Genomic DNA, 24554 nt, shown 5'->3' on the forward strand with positions numbered 1-24554 from the left:
ATCCAATTTAAAAATGAGCAAAGGGCCTGGCTGGTCTGGCTCAGTGGACTGGGTGCGGGCCTGTGGACCATAAAGGTTGTTGGTTCAATTTTCAGTCAGGGCACATGCCTGAGTTGCAGGTCAGGTCCCCAGGAGGGGTTGTGCAAGAAGCAACCACACACTGATGTTTCTCTCCCTTTCTTTCTCCTTCCTTTTCCCTGCATTCTAAAAATAAATAAATAAAGTCTTTAAAAAATGAGCAAAGGACCTGAATAGACACTTCTTCAAAGACGACATACAAATGGCCAATGGACATATGAAAAAATGTTCAAGGTCACTAATCGTCAGAGAAATGCAAATTAAAACCACAATGAGATACTGCCTCACACCTGTCAGAAAGGCTATTAACAATAAATCAGCAAACAAGTATTGGCAAGAATGTGGAAAAGGGGAGCCCTTGTGCACTGCTGGTGGGAATGCAGACTGTACAGCCACTGTGGAAAGCAGTACGGAGTTAATTCAAAAAATTAAAAATGGATCTGCCTTTTGACCCAGTGATCCCACTTTGGGGAATATATACAAAGAAACCCAAAACACTAACTCAAAAGAATATATGCTACTCCACGTTCCCTGCGGTGTTATTTACGATAACCAGGATTTGAAGGCAGCCCAAGTGCCGATCAGCAGGCAAGTGTATCATAAGCTGTGGTACATCTACACAGTGGAATACTACTTGGCTGTGAAAAAAGAAGGAAATCTTACCTTTTGTGGCAGCATGGATGGACCTGGAGAATATTATGCCAAGTGAAATAAGCCAGTTGGTGAAAGGCAAATGCTATATGATTTCACTTGTGGGGACACCCAAAAAAACAGAATTTGTAAAAAATTGTGTATTTATTCTTACATTTAAACTTCAGTCACTCACAAAGTGATCTCCATTTGATGCAATACACCTACTGAGACCTTTTTTCCACTGCTCAACAGCTTTTGAACTCATCGATTCTGATGCCTTTTAGTGCTTCTACTGTTTTTTTATTTTGTTTCACTTCTTCCACATTAGCAAAACGTTTCCCTTTGAGGACTTTTTTCATTCAGAAAAACAAAAAAAAAGTCTCTCAGAGTGAGAGGTGAATATGGCAATGGCCATGCTGTTTTTGGTCCAAAACTGCTGAACACTCAGTGTGGTATGGAGAGATGAACTCATAGATCACCCATCATGACACGGGCAAATGTGTTGAAAGTCTTCAAAAAAAATTCACTGAAGCTAAATGCAGCCTCTCACAACAATGCCAGTTTGTACACTGATACAGATGGGTTCCGAGAACACGTCCCTAGTAGTGGAACCTTTACTACAAGGGTCCTGTCCTCCAGAAGATAATTCCCTTTTGGGGGGGTCTTCCCTTGTATATGTGGAGTCTAAAGAACCAAACAAAGTAGCAAGCAGAATAGAAACGACCTTGAAGATACAGAGAACAGACTGACAGGTGTCAGAAGGAGAGGCAACTGGTTTAAAAAGGTCAAGGAATTAAGCAAAAACAAAACACAAGAGTATGGTGATCACTGAAGGGTGGGGGGGGGCAGAAGAGGGTAAAAGGAGGAAAAAAGATGATCAAAGGAGACCTGACTTTGGGTGACGAACACATAATACAATATACAGATGATGTATTATAGAATTGTCACCTATATAATTTTCAATGTCACCCCAATAAATTCAATTGCAAAAAAAGCAGCCTTGTATCATAAGCCAATGGCTATTCATCTGGCCTCTACTCAAAACTGGGTGTAGTGATAGGGAACTTGTACAGAAAAACCCAGATAGAGAAGTTAGAACTCAATGCTTAGTGAGGTCATACTGGTAGCTTGAAATTGGCCACTGTGGGAGCATTAACACTACAGCAATCGGTAAATGCTAACCAAGCCTTGACATCATCTCATGAGTTTCTAGACTAGGAGTAGCTAAAGTCTAGACCCATGCACAGGCTGGCTCTGTTTGCAAAGTTTTGTTGGGATACAGCCACGTCTGCTCATTTAATATGTTGTCCTTGGCCTGAAAGCTGAAAATATTTACTCATGGTTGCTTTACAGAACAAATTTACTGTCTTTTTCTGTACATAATATCTAAAGCAAAGAATTTGGTGGAGAAAATAATAAGCTAATAATACAGACTGAACCTCAAGTTGTACTGTTCCAAAACAAATACTACACACGCAAAATGAAGAAGTCTAAAGTCCAGCATTTAAAACCTATTATCTGGCTCAACAAAGAAGGCGCTGGCATTCCCTGTTTACAGAGAGATATAAAGTTCTAACATGAGCCTCCCTTGTTTCACTGTTGTCTCACTTGTTAACATGAATGACAACATTCATGTTGGAAGTACACTGATTCATCAGTTACAACTGCAGAGTGAATGCTGATACAAGAGTTCAGCAAAGATCAACGAACGCATTCTGTATATATTTTATTGCTGTAAACCATATGCTACACATCCATAACATCAGTAAAACTTATATTGTACATGTATGAATATATATACATACATATGTGTACACACACACATACACTTTTTTTTCCCAGAGAGCAGGTTGGTTAAATATTTAGTAGCAACCCCCTGAACACTGCCACCCAATCAGTAGCTCTTTCTTCAGGCCCTTTCTCTCTCTCATCCCCACATTCTAATCTATTAGCAAAAATGTCAGTTTCAGTTGCCTTGTGCCAGACTGCAACTGTTTTGAGTTTCTTTCTTGTTCACTGCTTTGTCACCTTTAACCCACTCTGTCTTGTTTACCACTCTATCCACAGAGTCTAGACTTCACCAGGCGAATCACAGGTGTGTAATACATACTGGTTGAATGAACACATGAACAAACAACAAAGAAAAATGTATTTTATCTGACCGCCAGAACAAGTTTCTTCCTACCGCAGCATGATACTTTCTGTCAGAGTGACAATTCTAAACGTTAACTCATTCTTCCTTGCAGGTCAGCCACCATCTCCTGGAACTGTCTCACACATGAGGCTGGGTTCCTATAACCTGGCTTCGCAGCCTGTAGCCTTTCCAGGATCAAATCTGACCTTCACTAGTGTCCTGTGCTTTCAACACCAGCAACACCAAATTGCTATACTAGTAATCCAGTTTCAGTTATTTTGTAGTAATTATTAAGGCGGCCATGCAATGTCATGAATCTCTCACTCTGCAAATGCTCCTTCTACCAAGTACATCCTGGTCTTTCTCATTTCTAGGGCAAGTTCCCAATCAACCTTTAAAACCTATCTTAAATGCAAATCCACTTATGGCTTCTCTGAGCCTTCCCCCTGGGGTTAATCACTCACTCCAGCAGGGTATTTTCTACAGCCTGCCGCCCTGCAGTCATAACTGCTCATCGCACCACAACGTTTTCAAGTCTAGGACCCCAGGACCCACGACTGTTTTTGTTTCTCAAGGGCTTCTCACAGTGCCCAGGACGTAACAGGGAATCAGTGGTGACTCTAACCCCTCTCACATGAATGTGAGGACAGCCACTACGCTATTCATTGCTCAGCCTCCTCCCAAGTCTTCTCTGTTCCAAGGTAAACCTATAAACCATGAGATAATGAGCAGTAAAGCCAAACAGATGCTATACTTATAAAGCAAAGCCAATGAAAGAAGATTGAATACATTAACATCAATAAATATGTACACACAAATAACCTCATCTACAATCCCTGGTGATAGAACTAAGCTGACATCTGCTTTTCCTTAGAGTCTACTCTATTTTTCCTAAGACAGATAATCCATTTTGTTAAATTCAATATGTTTTTCCATTTCCTTACAAGTTTCTTATTCCAATTTTCCTCCTATTGTTCATTAATTATGTACTACTGCTTATTATTTATATATCTTAATAGTTCATTTTCATTGTAGTTTTTCCATAACCATTCATTCCCCCATACCATCTTCTATCTCCACCCACCCCCTGCTCCCTGCAATTACCTTAACACTCAGAGTCACCTTCAGTTTCTGGTCTATTTTCTGGTCTTGCCAGCTCACTGCTTGAGATTCCTCTCCCACTCAATCCTTCTTCTCTATTTCCTTAACTCCAAGTCCAGGTTCGTGTCAACTCATGCCACGATGAACGGATTATATGCAGGTGGGCTTCTATGGCGAGTGTTTTTCCCTTATTCCATGTACAGCTGAGACAACCTTGCTCTAATGAATACGTTCAGCAAGGCACCCCCTGAGCCCTCAGAGAGTCGTGGAGTCATCTGCCTTTGCCCACTGAGTTCTCCCTAAACACCTTCCAGAAACACAACCTCTGTCTTTGGGTCTCCCTCATACTTGGTCACATTGAAAGCCATGTACTCCCACATTAGCACCACTCATCCAACAAATCAGATCCTTTGTCAAATGAAAGGTTTGACAGCATTTCTTATTTCTCGCCTAACAATCAATTTTCCTATTTCTTCCCAATCTATGTGGGAAGAAATCTATTTCTTCCCTAACAACAGCAAGTCTTATCAATTCTACCTTCAAAATATCTCTTGAATCCATGCATTTCCCTTCTTCTCCAAGCCAACATCATGGTTCCAGCATCATAGTCTTCCCCTGGGCCAAGGAAAAGCCTTCATTTTCATCCCTTGCTTTCACTCTGGTCTTTCTCCAGATTCCACACTGAAGCACGGTGCCTTCCCACTGATCCCAGAATAATGTCCAACTTCCTTGCCACATCCCACAGCCAGATCCGTGATCGGGACCTGGCTGACTTTCCAGCCTAGTATCACGTCACATCACTCCCGTTTCCACCTCTGCACAGCAGCCGCTCCGCTCTTTGCAGAGTCTCGGCGCCTTGCCCTTGCTGTTCCAGTTGCTCGAAATGAGCTTCCCCTGCCTTTCCCCGTGCTTGACGATTTCTCATCTTTTACGTGGCCACTCAAAACTATTTCTTCCAGAAGCATTCTATAACCACCTCTCTAAAGTTGTCCTTATTCTCTCTAGGCTAGGGTGAGAACTTTATCCTATTCCCTATCTGCCGTAGTTCCTGGTAAAAGTCATATTCTCAGTAATATTTATTGGATGGATGAAATACTCATGAGGCACATGGAACGTATTTTTCACCTCTGATTTGCTCATGCATTTCCTCCACCTAGAACAGCCTCCTACTCCACTTTTAGGAATTGATGTCCACTATTTATTCCATGAGAGAACTTAAGACTCACATCGTAAAGAAATGCGAACTTTTTCTATCACACTCTGATTTTTTTCTTCACAAAAGTTTTAGCATAAATTAGATAATATTTTCAAAACATCTCCTCCCCCCCCTAGAAATGTCTCATTAACTAGCATGCGGCACCCAGGACAACGGGCGGGGGAGAGTTTTCACAGTCCCCCAGGGGCGTCACAGGACGGCTGCCTCCAGGGGTCAATGGTTCCTGAGTAAAAAAAAAAAACTTCCCACTCCAGCCTGTGATTTCAAAATAAGAGTAGGGAACAGATGGGCATATGAGTACAGTTAGAAAAACTGGTTGTCATGAGAATTTAATGGTGGGGGGGAGGTTGTGAGGAGTTTCTTGGTTAAGGAACCTAGATCAGGAAAAGGGCAGAATTTTGGTCAAAGGTCAGAGCTAGAGAAAATGAAAGCAAATAAGTAAAGAAGAGAGTCAAAATAATTTCTCTCTGTTGAGAACAATGTTTAAAAGGCTGAAGTTTCTTATAATCTTCTGGTTCACAGAATATTTTTTTAGCCCAGACTAATATTTTTGGGCCTGTAGTGAAATCACAGATGAGAAGTTCTTTTAAAGAATAGGCACATTAGTTAAAAGGAAGGAAATTTAAATCTACTTCATCCTAACCGCATTGCTATGTCTTCCCTCCCACCCCCCAAAAACAATAAAAAACTCTGATCTTCAATACAAACATCATACATCTTTCAAATATTGCTTTATTATTATTCAGATTACAGCCACATATCAATCGTATATTCTTTTTTCCTTTTGAGAAGCATGTGCCACAGTCTCAAAGCCCAATCTGACCACTTCCACTGTCAGTGCTCAGGTACTTACTTTTTTTGTGCAGGCAAAATAAAGTGGCCGTTAGAAGCATAGACTCTGCAGTCAATAGCTCTGACATTTTAACCTCAATGACACCACTGAGTAGCTATATAACCTTGAGGATATTATTTAATCTCTGTGCCTCAATTTCTTCATCTAAAAAACCCCCAGAATTTTGCCCTGGTTTGTGTGGCTCAGTGGACTGAGTGCCAGCCTGTGAAGCACAGAGTCCCCAGTTCAATTCCCAGTCAGGGCACATGCCTGCATTATAGGCAAGGTCCCCAGTAGGGGGCACATGAGAGACAACCACACATTGATGTTTCTCTCCCTCTTTCTCCCTTCCTTCCCCTCTCTCTAAAAATAAATAAACAAAATCTTTTTAAAAACTACAAGGAGCAACATAATTTAAGAAAATAGAATTTTTATCCAATTCATAAGTCTGTTTGGACAAATGGGTCAAAACATGTATAGTGCTAACACAGTGCCTCAAACACACTTAGCAAACATTAGCTGTCATTCTTACCACCAGTACACCACGAGGATGGTTTCCCAGGGCCTGTTGCCTTTTCATCACACACTTTCAGACTTGATACTCACGGGGTTAGAATGTAGCACGGTGAAGAACTCCGGGCTGATGAGGAACTTCACAGGGGGCGACTGTAACAGCAACGTGAGCCTGGATCTGGAGGTAGAGTGAGGCAGGACGCCCTCCCGGCGGAGATCTAGACGGGGCAGAGCGGGGAGGCTTGCAGGGAGAGCTTTCTGCACGGTCAGAGCAAAGCTATTCCCTTCCACTGCTGCACACCTACGGCACTTGTCATATTGTTTTATCCCCCAAATACTTTTATCTTTGATGCAGATTCATGCACAAAAACTAACTGCTCTTAGATACAGTAAAATGAAATTGAATATCTGTAATCGCTATACACATTTTAATGCATCCTTAGATGTTTTAAGGGACCAGACTCAATCTTTTTCCACTATCACACAGATCGTAGAGATTAAAGTAATTTATATTCTATTTGGTTTTGTGAGTCTTTTCTCAGTACTATTAAAAAGTCAAGGATTAATATGTCTCTAGTGAATTCTACTTTTTGAGTTGGATTACCGGATCTTATTAAAGATCAAAAGTTCTCTAAAAGAAAAGCCTCCTTTCTTGGAAATCCTCACTTACTTCTTTTCTACGTTGGTGAGAATACAGAACCAACCCACCCAAAGGCTCGTACCTGCACTGGCTTGGTGGAAGTCGGCTTCCTCCCCAGCCCCATCAAGAGCACTGGTGTTTTCCTCAGGCCTCTCATTGGTCATGGTTCTGCGGATGCTCTGATATCTGAAATTGTGAGCTTCAAGTCAAATCACAGCAGCCTCTAAAATCTGGGTCTCGACTGCTGCCCCTGAGCCCTGTACCCTCTCAGCCTCAACCATTTCTTCCCCAACCCCCATCCCCTGACCTTCTAGGCCACCTGTAGTTTAAGTAAATTACATTTCTTCTGTCTGTTGTTGGTGAACATTTTTCTAGCAAATTGATAAAAAAATTAAGTTGTAGCTCTTACCCAAAGAAAATTAAATTTCTCTACTGTTAAAGAAAAGGACAACTTTTTGTTTTGCAGCAATTAGTACTTAAAAAGCTTAGGTTGGTAATAAAGATGCAGCATGCATGAAGATTCTAGACATTTAAAAATATTGTTGACTTCAAATTATAAATGAATACATTCTGCTTTAGTAAAAATCAGTGCCTTGGGTTGACTAAAGGGGTCATCATCACTTATTTCATCTCCAGTTTCCAAACCAGCTGTGTATGTGGGTGTGGATATGGTTATTATTACGACTCTATTTTTTTTAACCAAGAGAAGTTCTATGAAGCCTGTGAATCAAAAGAGGTGACAGCTACACCTTAATGACAGGACACAGAGATGAAAGAGAGACAACTGTGTTTTCTACCTCACACCATGTAAAGATGAGCCACAGCCACAGAACAGAACAGTGGCAGCAGAAGTGCCCGTCCTCACCTCCGGTTCAGCTGCTCCATTTGCTGTATGGAGTTGGACCGCTGCAGCACCTGCGGGGCGGGGGGAGCTGTTGGCCGCTGCCACGTCGTGGTTCTGTTCACATGATCCACGTAGAAGATCCTGCCATGGCTGTCTATGCGTGCCTCCCAGTCTAAACAGTAGTAACGCACCCAGAGGGATTAGGAGGAGCTGAGGCCATTCATGTGGTTTCATTAACTTCAGCATATGTTTTCCTTCTCTGACATGCTATAATTTGGGGCTAACAACATATACATCCCTGCAGAGTCTGGCACTTCCCCTCAGTCCACAGCAGAATCTGCTGTGACCAGTTAGCAAACATACCCTCCGGTGTGCATAACGCCAACCCTTTAAAGATTCTCTGAATGTGGAGACTCCTTCCAGATCTCATCCTTCATATATGAGCACCGGGATTTTAAAAATACAAGTAATTGGTATCATAATAGTTTAGATATTCTCACCAAAATTGGTAATGATGGTTGTTTTCACCAAAATGTGATTTGTTTTGTTTTGTTTTTCCAGCTTACATGATAAACTCATAGCTGGAAACATCCAAGTGTACATTTAAATACAATTTTAGTAAATATAGTTCTCAGGAGAAAATAGTGCAAGACTAGTCATCAAACAATATCATTATCTACATATTTCTATTTGCATTTTCCCAAAGAGAAATACATTTTCAGAGCAAGGATAATTACTTGCCTCCAACTTCAAGTAAATACAATGTTTTAAAACACTATTTAAATTGGTATTTAAGCAATCTCATTGACTACGTGTGGCAGTCTTTGTAAACAAATGTGAAGGTGCATATCAGCAAAAACAGCTAGCAGACTGGTCCTCAGAGACGAAAATCCCATCTCTGTGATGCTATAAAAGGCTATTCCCCTGTTAAAACACTCAGAGCATGAGCTAATGTTTTCAAATGGCAATATTTTAAAACTGATTACAATGGAGAAGAGTAATTTATATAGAGATGTATGAAAATAGCAGAGATCTATTCTTTAACCAGGAAAGTTCTTATACATTTCTATTTCTATATAAATTATTTTTTGAAATTAATAACCCTCTTTCTCCTAAGCAGCTTAATTATTTCAAGATTCTCTGTGTGATTACATAGCTTGTCAAAGAGACCACAGGCCTCACCCTGGAGACCAGGAGGAAGGCATGTCTGCACCTGACCACATATGGCATTGCTCTGGCAGTGCAGGACCAAGTGCTCCAACCACGCGCTTCGGGCTGGAAAGACCTGCACGCTAGATCCCAGCCAGTGGGGAGTGGAAAGGTCTTCTTCTGGTGACCTCAGCACACTGTCATTTACCACAAATGGCAAGAGAAAGAAAAACTGGGCTGAGGAAAAGCACCTCACAGACAAAAAAACAACATCATGCATGCTCCAAGTAACAGAGATGTACAATGAGTGAGCCTGCCAAATCTGAATTCTTTGGGCACAGCTACAATTCCATCAGTAGGACATTTCCAAAAGAGCTCACGTGCAACCTGCCACATGCTGATAAATAGTAAGTACAGTAAAGCATTTTCAGGAACCATTTTCCAAAAACCCATGACCTACTCCATTGTTTTACTCTGTTGCTTGCATACTTTCCCATCTCAAAGATTCTGGAAACCAATTATTCCTTTCATTCCTTTTTCATTCCACTTTCATTCCTTTTTCATTCGAGCTAGGATAATTCAAGTGCACACTATGTATCAAATCAAATGTACATGAGAACAAGTGGCCATTCCTTCCCCAAGAATATTTACAGTAGCTTCCAGTTTTTTAAAAAATGTGGACTAGGTCAATTAGGGATAAAAACCAGAACAGAAACCAACTTGGAGGAAGCAGAGGGAGAGAGAGAGAGATGCTGCCAAACTCCCAAGATAAGGTTATAACTACAATTTGGCTAAATTTTCTGGCAGTTAAAGCAGAAAAGAAAGCACATTGTTGCATACTTTCCATTTTCTGACAAAAGAAAGTAAAAAAAATTATCTTCAAAGATGGAACTCTTTCCTTAAACACACTAAAGAAGAATTTACCCATGAAATGTGGCCTACGGGACAGCTGCATGGGTAAAAAAAGGGGAAAGGTGGGGAATCTCCAAAACTGTTCACTGCAGGCATGCACACAGCATGTGATGAATAAAGAATTTAAATAACACCCAGCCATTAAAAGATTCTTGCATTCACTTTCCACAAAGACAAGGAATAACTTTAATTTGCATTTCAATCCCGACATTTCTATGTGCAGTGGGGGAGAGTAAGAAAACCACTTCCAAAATTTTGCTAAGAACATGCAACTTTAGATACACATTCAGACTATCACTATCAAATATTGTATCTTTAAGTTGAGGTTATTACTTAAGTCCTCATCAAGAGAAGTGCTATACACTGGTTTTAAGCAGACTCTCACCATTTGATTGGGAAAGACTGCAATGCTTTTGACTTATTCACCAACTACATATCCACTCTTCACCCGCGTGGTAAGCAGATAAAGATGCGAACACAGCTGAGTGAACGCTGAGACTGGGAGGGGCGTCAGTAACTAGTCGGGGACTAGACCATGTCAGTTACACATCAAGGGAGGCCAGCGTGGGTCTGCCTCCGGGACTCAAAGGAGCGGGGGCTTGAACTGGTTACAAGTGGCTCTAGAAAAGTGAAGTACCTGAATGTTCTGTATTTACAAATCCACTACAAAGACTGTAATAGCCTTAGTATCCTCATCAAAATGGTGACATGAAGTTTTAAGGAACTAAAGGTACTTTGAAGGGGGGAAAAAGATTTGTGATAAATGCTAGACGGCAGTGTTAAAAGATGATTCCTTATTTTAATATTCAAAAAAGTATGATTGTAGTTGTATAAAGTACAAAAGTAAATGGAACTATTTATGATCTCGGAGCCAGGACAGCAGACTGGAAGGGGCACCGGGGGCCTCGCAGGGCCCAGGGCCCCAGATGCACAGGTGTGCTCAGCTTGGGGGAATTCAGCAGGCCAACTACACCCTTTTCTGCATGTGTATTTGAATAAGAAGTTTTAAAAGATCTCAAGTAGCTGTATATTTTGCACCTAATATCTTCAATCTTGAAGAAAGTAGCTTTTTAGATGAACGGTATCAATTCTGTTCTTAAAACTAACTTTTCAACTCCAGAAAACAAGAGCTCCTACCCTTCAGCATAGTGGAAACTCTAAGATTAATTTTGTTTTTTCAGATTCACTGCCTACTTTTAGGCATTCATTTCAAAGGATGATTTTAAACTGGAAGTACACAGCCACAGAGAAGGATAAATGTTCCCCTGTATTTTTCCACAATTACACATTTGAGCTCATGAGTAATACGTTTGCCTTCACAATGTGGTAACAACCCTGGGATTCTGTAAGTGTCCACTGACCCACACTATCCATCCTGAATCTATTCCTATCCTTTAGTGGAGGGAAAAAAACATTTATTTGACAATTCCCTATTGTCTCCAGTTCAGCAATAGGTTAAATCGCAATTGCATTAGAACCAATAAGAGAAAAACAACAGTTTCTCAGAAGGAGCCGAGAGGGCCACTCTTTTTGTACTTATCTTAATGCTAAAAGGATCAAGGCCTGTCGTGCTGATGAGTTCTGCTGGACGACAGCCCAGCTGCCAGTGCCTTCAATCACCACAGAGTAAGCAACAGCAAATTCTTAAGGGACTCAGTGCATTGTCAAGTTCAAGCTGCTTCCCTGGAAGGCAGTCAACAGGGACACACTGCTCTCGAGACCTGGAGTTTTTGTCTTTTCTATGAATCATCAGAGTGTTTCTCAACACGTGGCTGAAGTTCCACAGCCCACGAGGCCCCTGCACCAGGTCTGCAGCCTAAAGCAAGAGGAAGACTTGGAGAACCAAGTGGGAGACCATCATTGCCATGGAACGATCTTTGTACTAAGTCCAAGATCTGCTCCCTGATTCTAAGATAGGAAAAATAAGATGGGAAGAAGCAGCAAAGAAACAAGGAACACAGCTTTACATAAAAAGAGGTCAAACAGGTGTTCAGAGACTAAGTTACAACACTGCTGTGTAAACTACTACGCAATCAGACATTAGCGTCAGACACACAGCAAAAGACCCCCCTTAACAGAACTGCGCATCTTCAGAGAGAAGCCTAAGTTTGCTGGGGCTTCCTCACCAAATAAGGAAAATGAACAACAGTACAAATGAGGAGAAAGAATCAAGAATGGAGGGCATCACAGGCCAAGGTATAAAGCTTCAGTCGCCTGTCCTGTGGGTCTGGAGACAGTGGCCTGTGCAGAGAGGAAAAGGCACTTCTGAGTATGACACGGATGCTCAGCAGAGCAACCCATCTGGGTCATGAGAAATCGCTCATATTCTCACTGTGACCACTTCTCTTACCCTTGAGGGTAAGGACCCTGGGGAAGGGTCCTGCTGAGGAAACTTAAACGGGAAGAAGAGAAAGTACTTTTTCAACCTGCTGGAGTCTGACCTCCAAACACGATGGCATAATCAAGTTCCAGTAAATCCCCAAAGCCTCCGACTGGGGGCATAGCTTGTGCACCTAGTGCACAGTGTTCCTAACAGTAGCCACCACTGCTGCTGACCAAATGTTCAGGATGTAGACTCATCCACCCCCACAACGGTCCCTTCCCTTCAAATCTTAGATCAGAATCCTTGAGCGGGGAGAAGGAACGTGAGATGCTTTCTCAACTTTTCCTAGTATGGCATCCTGAACAAGTTACTAGGTTACCTGGGCTTCCATTTCTCCACCTATAAAATGCCAGAATCAGATTAGCTGACGTATACCCTTTGGTCTATAAATTATAGCTAAGTCCTGCTCGACCCACCTCACCAAACTGTTACAAAGAATTGGAAGGGAAAAAAAGAAAAGCATACAAAAGTACTAGTTTGAGGTATTACAATTAATAGTGTTAAAAGTATGACTGTTAGCCTTAAAATAATTCAGCCAAGTCATTTAAGCGATGGACCAACCTGCACACTCCGACCAGCTTCCCCTCAGCGGAGCCCCTTGGGAGACACTGTGAAGTCGGAAGGCGTAAGGCAATGCAGACTGTGGAACGCCACAGCCCGAGTCAGGCATGGCCAGAGGTGGAGATGGAGCTGCCCCCAGAGCAAACGAGGGCAGAGGACTAGCTGTGCTGGGGACAGGCAATAAGCAGGGGCAGCGAAGTGACCAAACAGACGCGGAAGGAGGAGACAGGCTGGGAACAGGAGGGAACGAAGCAGTGTGGGGACAGAGTTGGGCAGTAATCAGGTACACTCCGAACACAATCCGTAACCTCTCCAATATAATATAAATCACCCCCATTCACTTTTGCAAGTTGCATAAGAGGAAACAACTCTTAAGAATTTTCTTCCTGCCGTGGCTGGTGTGGCTCAGTTGGCTGGAGCGTTGTCCCATACACCAAAGGGTTGGGGGTTCAATCCCTGGTAAGGACGCATACCTAAGTTGCAGTTTTATTTCCCCATTGGGGTGTGTATGGAAGGCAACCAATCTCTCTCTAAAATCAATGAAAATATTTTTAAAGAATTTTTCGCCTGTTCATCAGTCACTCATTAAATTGGATATACTATTACATTGTTTTTTTGCTTTTTAATAAATCAGCTAATTAAAATGAATTACCAACTATTCATATTTTTTAAATCCTGAGATGTATTCTGTGATAAAAATAATCAGTGTTTAAACAAATGCACTGAAATATCACAAACAGTGGTCATAGTCTCAGCAGGAAAGAACCTGTCTTTATAGAATATAACCTAGACACCAAAGCCATGGTCCAACAAAAATCAGAGCCACTGGAGGTGACCAGGGGCGGTCCTCTGCCCACAGGCAGACACAGTGCCCCACCCGGCTCCAGCCCTCTGTGACTCGGCCGACTCATTACTAGACAGCACCTGCACACAAACAACGCTCAGAATTCCCTTCTGCTGTTCCCAATGCGTTTTTCTCCAATTATATCTAAGTATCTCCCAGGAACATTTTTTTCTGCCTCTAATCTTTTCTCCAAGGATAAACAATAAGGAAGTTATTTTCTCCCACTTGCTTACAATGACATAATAATTAATCTCTTAGTTGATTTTTTAAAAAGATTTATTTATTTTTAGAGAGAGAGGAAGGGAGGGAGAAAGAGAGGGAGAGAAATGTTGATCAGCTGCTTCTCGCATGTGCCTCCAATGAGGACCAAACCTGCAACTCTGGCACGTGCCCTAACAGGGAATCAAACTGGCGACCTTTTGCTTTGCAGGATGACACCCAACAGGCTGAGTTACACCAGTCAGGGCTGTCAGTTGATTTGGAAAAACTGCTTAAAATATATGTTTCCTATGAGTAACCGGCCTTAGTTACCCAAGTACATGAGCAAGGGATCTGCGCACAACAGAATTTCCAAAGGACCGAGCCAACATTTTGGCAAACCGTCCACTCTGCTTTTCTGGGGCACTCGCCAACACTCGCCGCTCAGCATTCCAGCCCTTTAAGTGCATGCTCCCCTGACCCCATTAGGTCCCAACACTTTTAAAACACGGCGGGCCAAGGGCATCAGCCTCCTGCTGGGATCACATATAACATGGGTAAAGAGAGGGCAAATAAGAAGGGAAAGCAGTAAGACAGAAAAATGTAGTTTCCAGTATGTTCCTAAAAGCAGTGTTCATCAAAATGCTGCCACAGAGCAACACTATTTTCAAGGAATCGAGAAGCTAGAAGAGTGTTAAAATCCTGACTGGCCACGGGCATCACTCCGGCCTCCGCTCGCGGTTGTGTAACTACTTCCCAGCATTCCCTGGTCCTCAACCATCTCTCCTGTGAGTGTTACATAGTTGTTGAAAGCGAAAGACGTGAAATATCTTTCAAATCCCCAAGTAACTGTCATGTCCCAAACAAATGGTTATTAATTAATAACACGTCTCCATATAAGAAAAAACCCCAGAACCTATACTTAATGATTTAAAATGTTGTAAGTGAATAAAAAGCAGTACATTATCTACAGTAAGGCTTTTTCTAAGAGATCATACCAATTTGTGTACTAACTGAAAATTGATGCCACCATTGGGAATCGTTAAAAAAGTTATTATACACCCCGCTGTCTAAAATACCTGGATCTATTTCCCTGATCACACTATTTACACCACAATATCTACTCCCCCCCCCCATCTGCCCTTCCACGCGACAGGTCACTGCCAGACAGGAGTCACCAGCCCAGAATTCCCCGGCTACATCTGCTAGGTCAGGGGGCAGCCCCCTGATCCCTTCCTCTCGGGGACTGGCACCCGACTTTTAGGTCCTGTGGGTCCCGTCACCCTGGCACCCTCTGGTCAAGGTGAGCCCTTTAGGGAACAAGTCCTCACTTGGTGGGAGAGCCTCGTCCACCCTCTGGTACCGGCTCACGTCCTGGCGCACTGAAGGCAGCGACCGCAGGGGCTGGTGGCCATCGGTTTGGGAACCTAGGATCAAAGGTAAGACGTCATCCAGGTGTTGTTTTCCCCTTCGGCGTCCAAACGGTCTTAAGCAGATGAACACGCACACCTGAAACTAATGTATGATTGTACTATTGTATGCCAACCATGCTTTAATAAAAACTTTTTAAAAAACCTAACATAAATCATGGGGCTTGTCTCTTTTCTCTCGAGTCTCATTTCCCATATGAAGACCCAGAAAGCACAGGAAACAGGAGAGGAAGCCTCAGTCAGAAAAGGGTCGTCTGGAGAGATGTCCATCTGCACCCATCTGCCCCGCCCCAGCCTGTTCCCTCCCTGGCCTCTGTCCTGGTCACGCACCAGTGCCTTAGGGCCACTTTCTGCGTGGCCACAAGATGATGAAGGAAACAAAACAAGACAGAGGAGGAAGAAAAGAAGGGGCATACTCTTGGTAGAAAAATAAGTTACAGAATAAGAAAAGTATTCCTGTTCCCAAGCCTGTTCTATTCAGACATACAAAATTATCCTTACACTCCTCATGCATCTATGACAGAATCATTCTACTGAGCCGCATGCCCTGAGACATGAGACAATCTTTGTGTAGGTCTGCATCCTGAGACATTCAGACAGAAGGCAAAAATAGTACATTTGATGCAAAGCCCTTATTACTTTCCCTTTGGAAAGTTTTATGCAAGAAGGTGCGACCTCTGTAGACTACGCCAACGTTGAAGCTGCTGGCCTGTTTGATTTTTGTATCTACAAACCCAGGTCCCACTAGTGATTCATTATTTAAGTTTGTTCTTGTTTCCACACTGCCCGGGCAAGGGAACCCGGGATGCCTTGCTTCAGCAGGCACAGGCGTAGGTCTCTCCTGCACCTCTGCCCTCGGGCATCCGGGCCCTCCAGGCCTGTGTGGACAGGGGTGATGCCCCACCCCCACCCCCACCCTACGGGCAATCTTCCTGGGGACAGCAGCTCCCCACACTGTATTTCTGATGCGGAGCCTTAAGATTCATTATTTAAGTCTAAAGACTTACTCAACAGGCCTCTTACCTCAGCATTAGAAGACCCATTGAAAAATAAAAGTAAAAACTAACCATTGAACACCAAAACACCAAGGTGAAGAATTCAGACAACAGTAGACCTGCAATATAATTTACATTAGGGACAAAACCACAAGACTTGTCTCTCAGCAGGAATGCTTGAGCGAAGAGCCGTGCTGTCCTCTACATCCTACCTCCAGTAGCGCCCTCCTCCTGGGCAGCGGCCCCTTCGCAAGCCCCCTGGGCGTCCCCGGCATCACCCTCTTCTGGGGGCTGGCTCCCGGCAGCGGCAGAGGCAGAAGCAGTGGCAGCTCCCTCTAGGCTGTCCCTCCGCTGCCAGACCTCCCCAACCTCATCCTGGTCAGGTAGAGCGGCCGATTCTGCCCCCGGCCCTTCCTCCTCTCCGCTGGGCACCTGCACCACAGGAAGAGAGCCAGGAGTGCATATGGAATCTGGTGACCCTTCGGCCGGGCCACTGCTGGTGGGTTCTGCTGCACAGGCTGCATCTTCCTCCTCCTGAGAAGAAAAGGCTGGGGTTTCGGGAAACCGCGCACTCTCGAGAGATGAGCACCGGGTCTCCACCGAGGACAGCTGCGTGGTGACGCTCTCGTTGCAGGAGCTGTCAGCGCCTTCCAGGTCACTCTCCCCCTCGGGCCTGGTGCTGGCCTCGCTCACGCTCTCTGTCCTGGCAGGGTCACTGGGCTCTGTTTCCGAGGACACCTGGGAAGGCTCAGACGCCTGATCAAGGGACTCAGTCTCACTGATGGCTCTCCGGCTTCCTCCCGAAGCGTCCGAGGTCCCTGTGTCTGCCCCACTCGCGGGCTGATCTACCTCTTGAGAGCCACACAACTCCGTGCTGCCCTGGTCGGCACTGGGTTGAGACTCTGGGCCATTTCCACTTCCATCCGGGACGGGGCCGGAGAGCGAGGAGCTCTCCGCAACTTCTGGAAGATCTTCCGGCTTCTCCTCCAAGGAAGCAGCATCCGTTGTGGAGGCTTCTTCAATCTCCAGAGGGTTGTCTTCTGGCTTTGTCTGAGACGTCAGGCTCACGTCATCAGTTCTCGATGCCCTGCTAAACATTATTAACCCTCCTTCCTCCTCCAAAGAAGATGGGTAGCCCAGGTCCTGCTGGAGCTCATGGTCTTCTTCATCTGAGTCGATATGAAGCATTGCATTGAGTCTTGTGTCGGTGGGAAAACTACTCCTGAGTTTCGGAGAGGCTCCCATGGACCTCTCCGAGCAGGTAGCTGCGCTCGGCCTGGAATGACCGTTGTGTTCAATAGCATCTAAATAATCATTGAGTGAATCCTGACGTCCTCTGGAAGGGGAGGTCCTCGAAGAAGTAGAGGCTAAATCCTCTGCGTCTATTTCCAGAGTAGAGCTAGTCCTGAAAGAATGCTTGGGGGTCCCATCCGCGCTGTCCTCGGAAACTGGCCCGTTGGAACACACCGGGCTGTCACGGTGGCCCCCTGGCAGGTCCTCCTCATCGGAAGGGCTTCCGAGGTCTCCGTTCACAGAACTGACCCCAAGTATTGTGCCAACAGCTTCTGGAGAAGCATCTGAGGGAGAAAACAGTGGTTACAAAAATGAAGCAGTATTATAACAAATGAACTTTGAACATCCTATTGCTTTGCCACCATCAGTTCAAATAATTCAGTCACCCCCCGAGTCTCCTTCCAGGCTCACCGACTACTCTCTACTAACAAGCACACTGCCGGTCACTCTCTCATCTGAGGTGTATGTGCTCACTACTGTATGTGCTCACTGCTGCTGGAAATTCCACAGCCCAGTCTCCAAGTGCAGGTATGAACCTGAGTGATATTTTTGGTAAACAGGCTTTCATCACTGCTTGAGCAACGTCAGCAGGTAACCACCGGACAGCTATTTTATTTTCAGAACAGGACACAAATTCGATTCTATTCAAATGCAGGCTGAAAACTGAGTATGATTCAACAGGGTTTTCCTACAGGGATGTATTCATGCCAGTGTCTCACCTTCGTGCACAGAAGATGTAACCTCTACTTTAAACTGCAGGTACCCACTCACATGGTCAGCGGGGAGTCTCCTGCCAAGGTTGTAGCTGAGCATTTGATCACTGCAAGAGGAGAAACGGTTCTTTCATCCTTATACACTGGTGTCCACCTTCCACTTCTTCCCACAGACCACCCCTCGAGCCCCATATATTTCCTTTAAAACTTTCAGACTCATAAGAAAAGGCTCAAAGGCATGTTACAGTCCAATGTAATATTCATTCGCACAAGTGGATATTTATAAACCCAGAGATAGAGGAAAGCTTGTCAGAAGGAAAATCATTAGTAAAAGCAGAAGATGCAATACAGTGTTATTTCTTTAAAGCGCACTAACTTGTTCTCTTGCTGCTCAGGGTGACCAGGGAAAGGACATTTTGAAAGTCATCAAGGAGCTGTGAAAGGCCAAATATTGTGGGTGCTTTGGGACTCAGGTGTGAAATATAGTGGGCCTGGTTCCTCAGCAACGAGCACCATAAGGAGCTGGTTCTAAAAGGACCTCCCAGGCGAGGGTGTCACATGCTGCTGCATTCTGAAGAGTGGGGGCAGAGAGTTAGGAGAGAGCAGCTCAAGGATGAGGACGGGCCACGCTCCAGCGACTGCTCCAGTTGTGTGAAGGGCAGGGGGCCGCTGAGCCCCCAGCCTTCCTCACCAGGAAAGTAAAGGGGCTGGAGCTTTCGGCTCTCACTGTAGAAGCACCTGGCCACTATCCATTCTCAGGGTGGCATGTCAGTGATACTGATGGGACAGTTGGAGAAACTAGATGTGCCAGTGTGGTACATCTTGTCACACCTGGAGGCGTGCCGAAGGGGACCTCAAGTGGGCCTGCCTGCTTTCTGCCCACCTTGGCCTCTGGCTCATGCTACCAGCCTCCTCAAGGACAAAGCTGTCCATCTGTTCAATTCCCTGTTTATTCATCAAAGGCAAATGCAGTCACATCACTTCTTTGTACGCAAGTAACTTTCATTCTGAATGTGATTTACATTTAATTAAGGGTAATAACCAAAGGCAGAGGACCAAGTCACCCCATCTCTGCTCTCACACTGCCCTCTTGTGGCAACTTCAGGAGGAGAACACAATGCTTCTGCCTACTTGTACCACAGTTGAGTTCAGAGGCTCTAGTCAGCTTAGTATCAACCTGCACAATGATTTGTGCTTCTCTACTTGCTCAATTCTAAATAGATGCCATCCGTTTAAAAGAATGCATGCTGTGTAAAATCCCAGTTCAGCTCTTACAAATTTCTTTGACTTCACAGCAAGAATTTCATAAAACAGTAAAATTATATCCTTTACTGTTTTGTTTTCCTTCCCTAGAAACATCGTAACGTTTTTCTGGAGTGATGCTTTTAAAATACTTTTGTCTCCCCAAATGGAGTGTTTATTGTGGCCATTCAAACTCTGCTATGGAATTTTCCTGCATCGTTGCTTTGAATCCTCCTGGCAAAGCCAGAGGGAGGCGGGCAGCCAGCCCTGTTTGCTCGCGACACAGGAAGAACGAGTGACTCGCCCACGGCCAGACAACCGTGCAGTAACAGAACCGGCATTAGAACAGGGAGTCACCTGACGAGGAAGCCCCTGCTCTGCTGTCTTATTTGACAGCATATCAGTCTTATTTGACATACAATCTTAGTGACTCTGCACTGCTTCTAGTAACATGCATCTTAGTGACAGGTATTTACTCCTGGCTCACCTCAGTGTGACCGCCATCAGAATGCTTTTCCTACTGAACGTAGTATTTAGAATTTTTTTCTTAGGCATTTGTAACTAACACGACATGATAGGTATGTTCAATCCTTCTACATCAGAGTGGTCAAATGACACTATATAATGGCTGTAATCTGCGTAACAGCAGGGCTGCCTCCACCGCCGTCTTCCCAGCACTTACGCAGGACCTGACACTCCTGGGGACTCCACCTCTGCCCGCGAACACCGCGCCCAGTGGCAATCACACGGACCTGCTGCAGCATTGTGGCTCCTCGCCCCCCTCTTAGGACACGCAGTCCTGGGATAATGAAATCTTCCTGCGTTTGTTAAAACTAAATGGACTCCTCCCCTCTGGCCAATAAAAGTGTTGATGACGAAGACTTACAAAGTGATGCATTTTAGCTAGGAAATCAATGTTGAGTAGGAACTGTAAGGGAAGAACTGAGCCCATCTGCTTTGCTCACTGTAATATCCACAACACCCAACAAACACAGTGCTAAACGTTTAGTAGACACTATTTATGTACACACACATATACACCCATACACACATTTGTTGAGTATAAACTCATTAACAAATGAGACTCTTTACTTGGAAAAAGTAATTTTAACAGGTGTTAGCGCTGTTTATTAGCCACACTGACAAGTTCCTCAATTCAATTATTCAGCCTACAAATACAGGAAATCCTCTGTACTGAGAGATTCTGAGTCAAGGTTTTCGTCCTGGGCTGGGTGCCTGTCAGGGGCTCACTTGCTCTCCTGTTCTTACCAAGTCTCATCTGACTCAGCCTGCCTCTTGACGTGATACATTATTATGAACAATAAATTATATACTATTATGATATATAATTATAAAGAGTAAGTGCCAAAGAACTCTTGCTATCTGACTAAAACGTTTCTCACTAACATAACCAGAGCAATTAACAAAGCATGGGAAAGTGAGGTGCTTCTGGACAGAATGCGGGCCTCTCTAAAAAATGCCAGACTCAAACGAACGCTCTCAAAGTGGGTAATTAGTAAGGAGTTCTAGCTCACCCTGCAAAACCACACCCTGGAAAGCCCAGCGACTTGATACTTCCAGTCTACCGAACACATAATGAATGAATGAAAACCCAGCATTTTTCAAGATGTATCGATTACTAGATGGAAAACAATAATCAGGTCAGAAATACATGTTTTGATGTTAATATATGATCTACTGATGTGTAGTATGTATGATTTTCAATAAAGCAACCCCCTAAGTATCCGTATCAGGCAATGCTTCTCATGTACATTACAATTTCATAATTGTAATACTTTATGAAGTCACGCTGGACATCTTTCCAGTACACGTGGGCATGGTCACTGGCAGTTCTCTGGGCACCCGGTTCTTTAAAGGACTAAATGAAAAAGCCTGCAAGTCAATAACAATTTCAAACACTGACAAGGTTTTATTTTCCCTTGATCATTCTTACTGGCATACATAAATCGACACTTCTGCCAAGTGTCACTTTTTATTATGTAAATTATATCATTATATAAATTAAATGGCACCTATATTTCCCGTAGTTAATTCTCACTTTCTGTAATCTTTCACTTTCCATAAATACTAAAAATACTTCTAAAAGCTTTCCAAAGTACGTTATTTCCTCTAGAAGCAATAATTATTATGATTGAAGATAATTGGATTTCCCAGCTTGGATCAGATAAGCCAGGCTGCTGGAATTTCAGTATAACATTTATACTTCATGTGGGCTGACTCATGCACAAAGTCCATTGCCTCTGATGGCAAGGGTTAGAATCCACTAGAATCTCATAGTTTCAGATTTTTAAGGGGTCTTAGAGATGATCTGGCCTAAATGCTTTCTTTTCCAGATGAGAAAAATAACACCCAAGGAAACTATGACATGCAGACAGAGTTGATCAGCTTCAGAGTGAATGCGGGTGAGCACCCTTCCGCGGTTAGCTAGAGCGATCTGCCCATCCCGCCCATCCTGCCGGTCCTGAGAGTGTCGCAGAGAAGCCCAGGTTCTAGAGCAGACTAATCTGTACTCCAATCCCAGTGCCACCACTTGCTGGTTAGCCTCAGATCCCTCATCTCTGAAATGGGTATAATTCCATTCTTTACCTCCCAGAGTTGTTGAGAAGATTACATGAACTAATGAGTGTAATGAACTCAATCCCTGACACAGAGTAGGCTTCCAGCATCTCTTCTGTTTACTACTACTGCTACAACTACTGTAACGATTAATACTGTCACTACCGATCCTGCTGCCGTGACCGCTAGTACTACTGCTGTTGCTGCTACTACTCTTCCTCCCCCTCCTCCTCCTACCACCACCGCATGCTCTAAAGTTCTCTGACTACATACGAGAGAGATTCCAAAGCCCCGCCCCTCGGTGCTACCTCAGAGCGCCACAGTAACTGAGTGTTCTGGTGCTTACCATATAAAAATAAATAGACCTTTTATAATAAGGGATGGGGGCAGGCTATAGTTTCTTAACTATTTTTTCCACACGTTACAAAAGGCTCACAGACAGAAAACAGACATCAAAAGTAAATTTTAGTTGCCTGAGCGAATGTGTAGATTCACTAGGATCTATAGAATTCTAGTAATTCTACCATAATACCCCCTCAGAGTTTAGGTCTTTAATGGCCCTGAAACAAGGTGGTCATTGTTTCTTGGGAACCACAGTTCTCTGGATGGGGTCAACCAGGATAAGCGAGGTGTCCCCCCCACACTAGGGTTCTGATCTAGTGAGAGGCACTTAGAGAGAAAACAATTGAGCACTACGATATCAATATCAATATCGAATGCCAAAATGCTAATGGTAGGTACATCTTGAAAAAGAAAGATACTCACAAAAAATGGTACATAATTATTTTTCTATCCTACCCATTTTAATGGACGCACATTTTCATTTTTAAAAGAAATATGTCATCACTTCTTATCGGTAAGAAAAGCTGGAGGGCTGAAAATAAGAGGATCATTTCTGCACAGACTAATCCCCCAAAGGCCCCAGCGTGTGAGGGATGGTTACCCGATGGCCTGCCGCTCCAGCAGCCTCTGGACCGGAATGGTCAGTTTCCCCAGGAAACGCTTGATGATAGGACGGCTCTTGGCAAATTTGTCTTTAATTTCAATTTCTAAGACATCAGTGAGAAGTGCAAAAAAGGAATATTTCTGAAAACAGATAACAGGTTGATTTTTAAAAGGCAAACATGAAATTATATCATTTACATGACAGAAACTGGTATTTGAACCCTAATGCCGTACGGAGTCTGCACTGGTAGAAAGGTCTGCAGCTCTCCTCAGTCCTTTGTTCACTCGTAATCACCAACATTCACAAGGATTAAGAAGCAGCAGTGAAGGATCTGCACGACCAAGGAAGCCCCTCAGTCATTCGCCCTTTCCTGGTCCAACCATTTTAAGAGATGCTATTAAATATTAACCTGTGCACAATATAATTTCAGTACTCACCATGTTTGTCTGAACTCTTTGACATTTAATACCCTGTCATAGGATGGATTAGAATTAACCAATACATTTGGTTAGTAGCAATTTTAATGCCTTACCCCATGTTATTTAGAAGTTGCACAATATAGGTTAAAACACCACTTTGCTTAGTGGTTAAAGTGTTTTAGGAACATCTACAGAATACTATGGCTTCCTTGGTAAATAGGAAAATAAAAACAATGTTTAAGTGGAAATTAATTTAAAAGGCACACTGGGTCATTTCCTTTTGGACAGAAAAATAAAAGTATGAGGTTAAGATAAGCTTTGTTGTTTGGTTTAAGAGTATCACTGGAGAAGATAAGATTGGAGATTAATAACCATATAAAATATCATTATATAAAGAGTTTTCCTTCTTTGGAAAATCTTTCACACACACTAGCTTCACTTTATCTTTACGATAGTAAAATTTTCTTTTTAACACGATGCCCTCAGGAATCTGTCCTGAATCCCACTTCACGTCTTCCCTGACGGTACCCAGGACACCACGGTGACATGCCCCGTGCTAGCCAGTGTCACACTTAGGCACCACTAACTTTGTTTAGTCTTTACAAAGTTCTCCCAAGAGCCATGCAGTTCAGTAATCTGCTTAACAAACAAAGCACTTGCTTAGAATAAAAGAGCTGAGTTGAAGCATTACTTCTGCTTCTAAATAGTTACTTACATTAACACTTCAAGCTTCTGTTTCTTACTCATAAAAATAGAGAGATGATCATTTCATCCCTTACACCCTCCCTCCCACTCCAACCACCCCTATCAGGTGCACATTAGTAGTGTGGTTAAGAATTCTGTAAATACTAAATGTGAGGAAAATGAAGTTATTGCTAGTGTCATTACCATATCCACCCTC

At 43.5% G+C, this 24554-nt stretch overlaps 1 protein-coding gene across 7 annotated transcripts in view; it reads right to left on the reverse strand.

Annotated features, from left to right (window-relative positions):
* Positions 1–24554, reverse strand: part of HECW2 (HECT, C2 and WW domain containing E3 ubiquitin protein ligase 2) — a 352175-nt gene that overhangs the window by 105006 nt on the left and 222615 nt on the right. For all 7 annotated transcript variants that reach the window (XM_053665222.1, XM_053665221.1, XM_053665223.1 and 4 more), the window contains 7 exons: positions 23232–23374; positions 18476–18576; positions 16676–18040; positions 15370–15465; positions 8013–8163; positions 7230–7333; positions 6601–6725 (listed from right to left, as the gene is read on the reverse strand). In XM_053665222.1, coding sequence (XP_053521197.1) covers positions 6601–6725; positions 7230–7333; positions 8013–8163; positions 15370–15465; positions 16676–18040; positions 18476–18576; positions 23232–23374 — 2085 coding nt within the window. The remainder of the gene's footprint in view (positions 1–6600; positions 6726–7229; positions 7334–8012; positions 8164–15369; positions 15466–16675; positions 18041–18475; positions 18577–23231; positions 23375–24554) is intronic.

This window comes from Artibeus jamaicensis, unplaced genomic scaffold (genome assembly GCF_021234435.1).
Source record: "Artibeus jamaicensis isolate MK-2021 breed Jamaican fruit bat unplaced genomic scaffold, CSHL_Jam_final contig_391, whole genome shotgun sequence".
NCBI classification, from domain to species: Eukaryota; Metazoa; Chordata; class Mammalia; order Chiroptera; family Phyllostomidae; genus Artibeus; species Artibeus jamaicensis.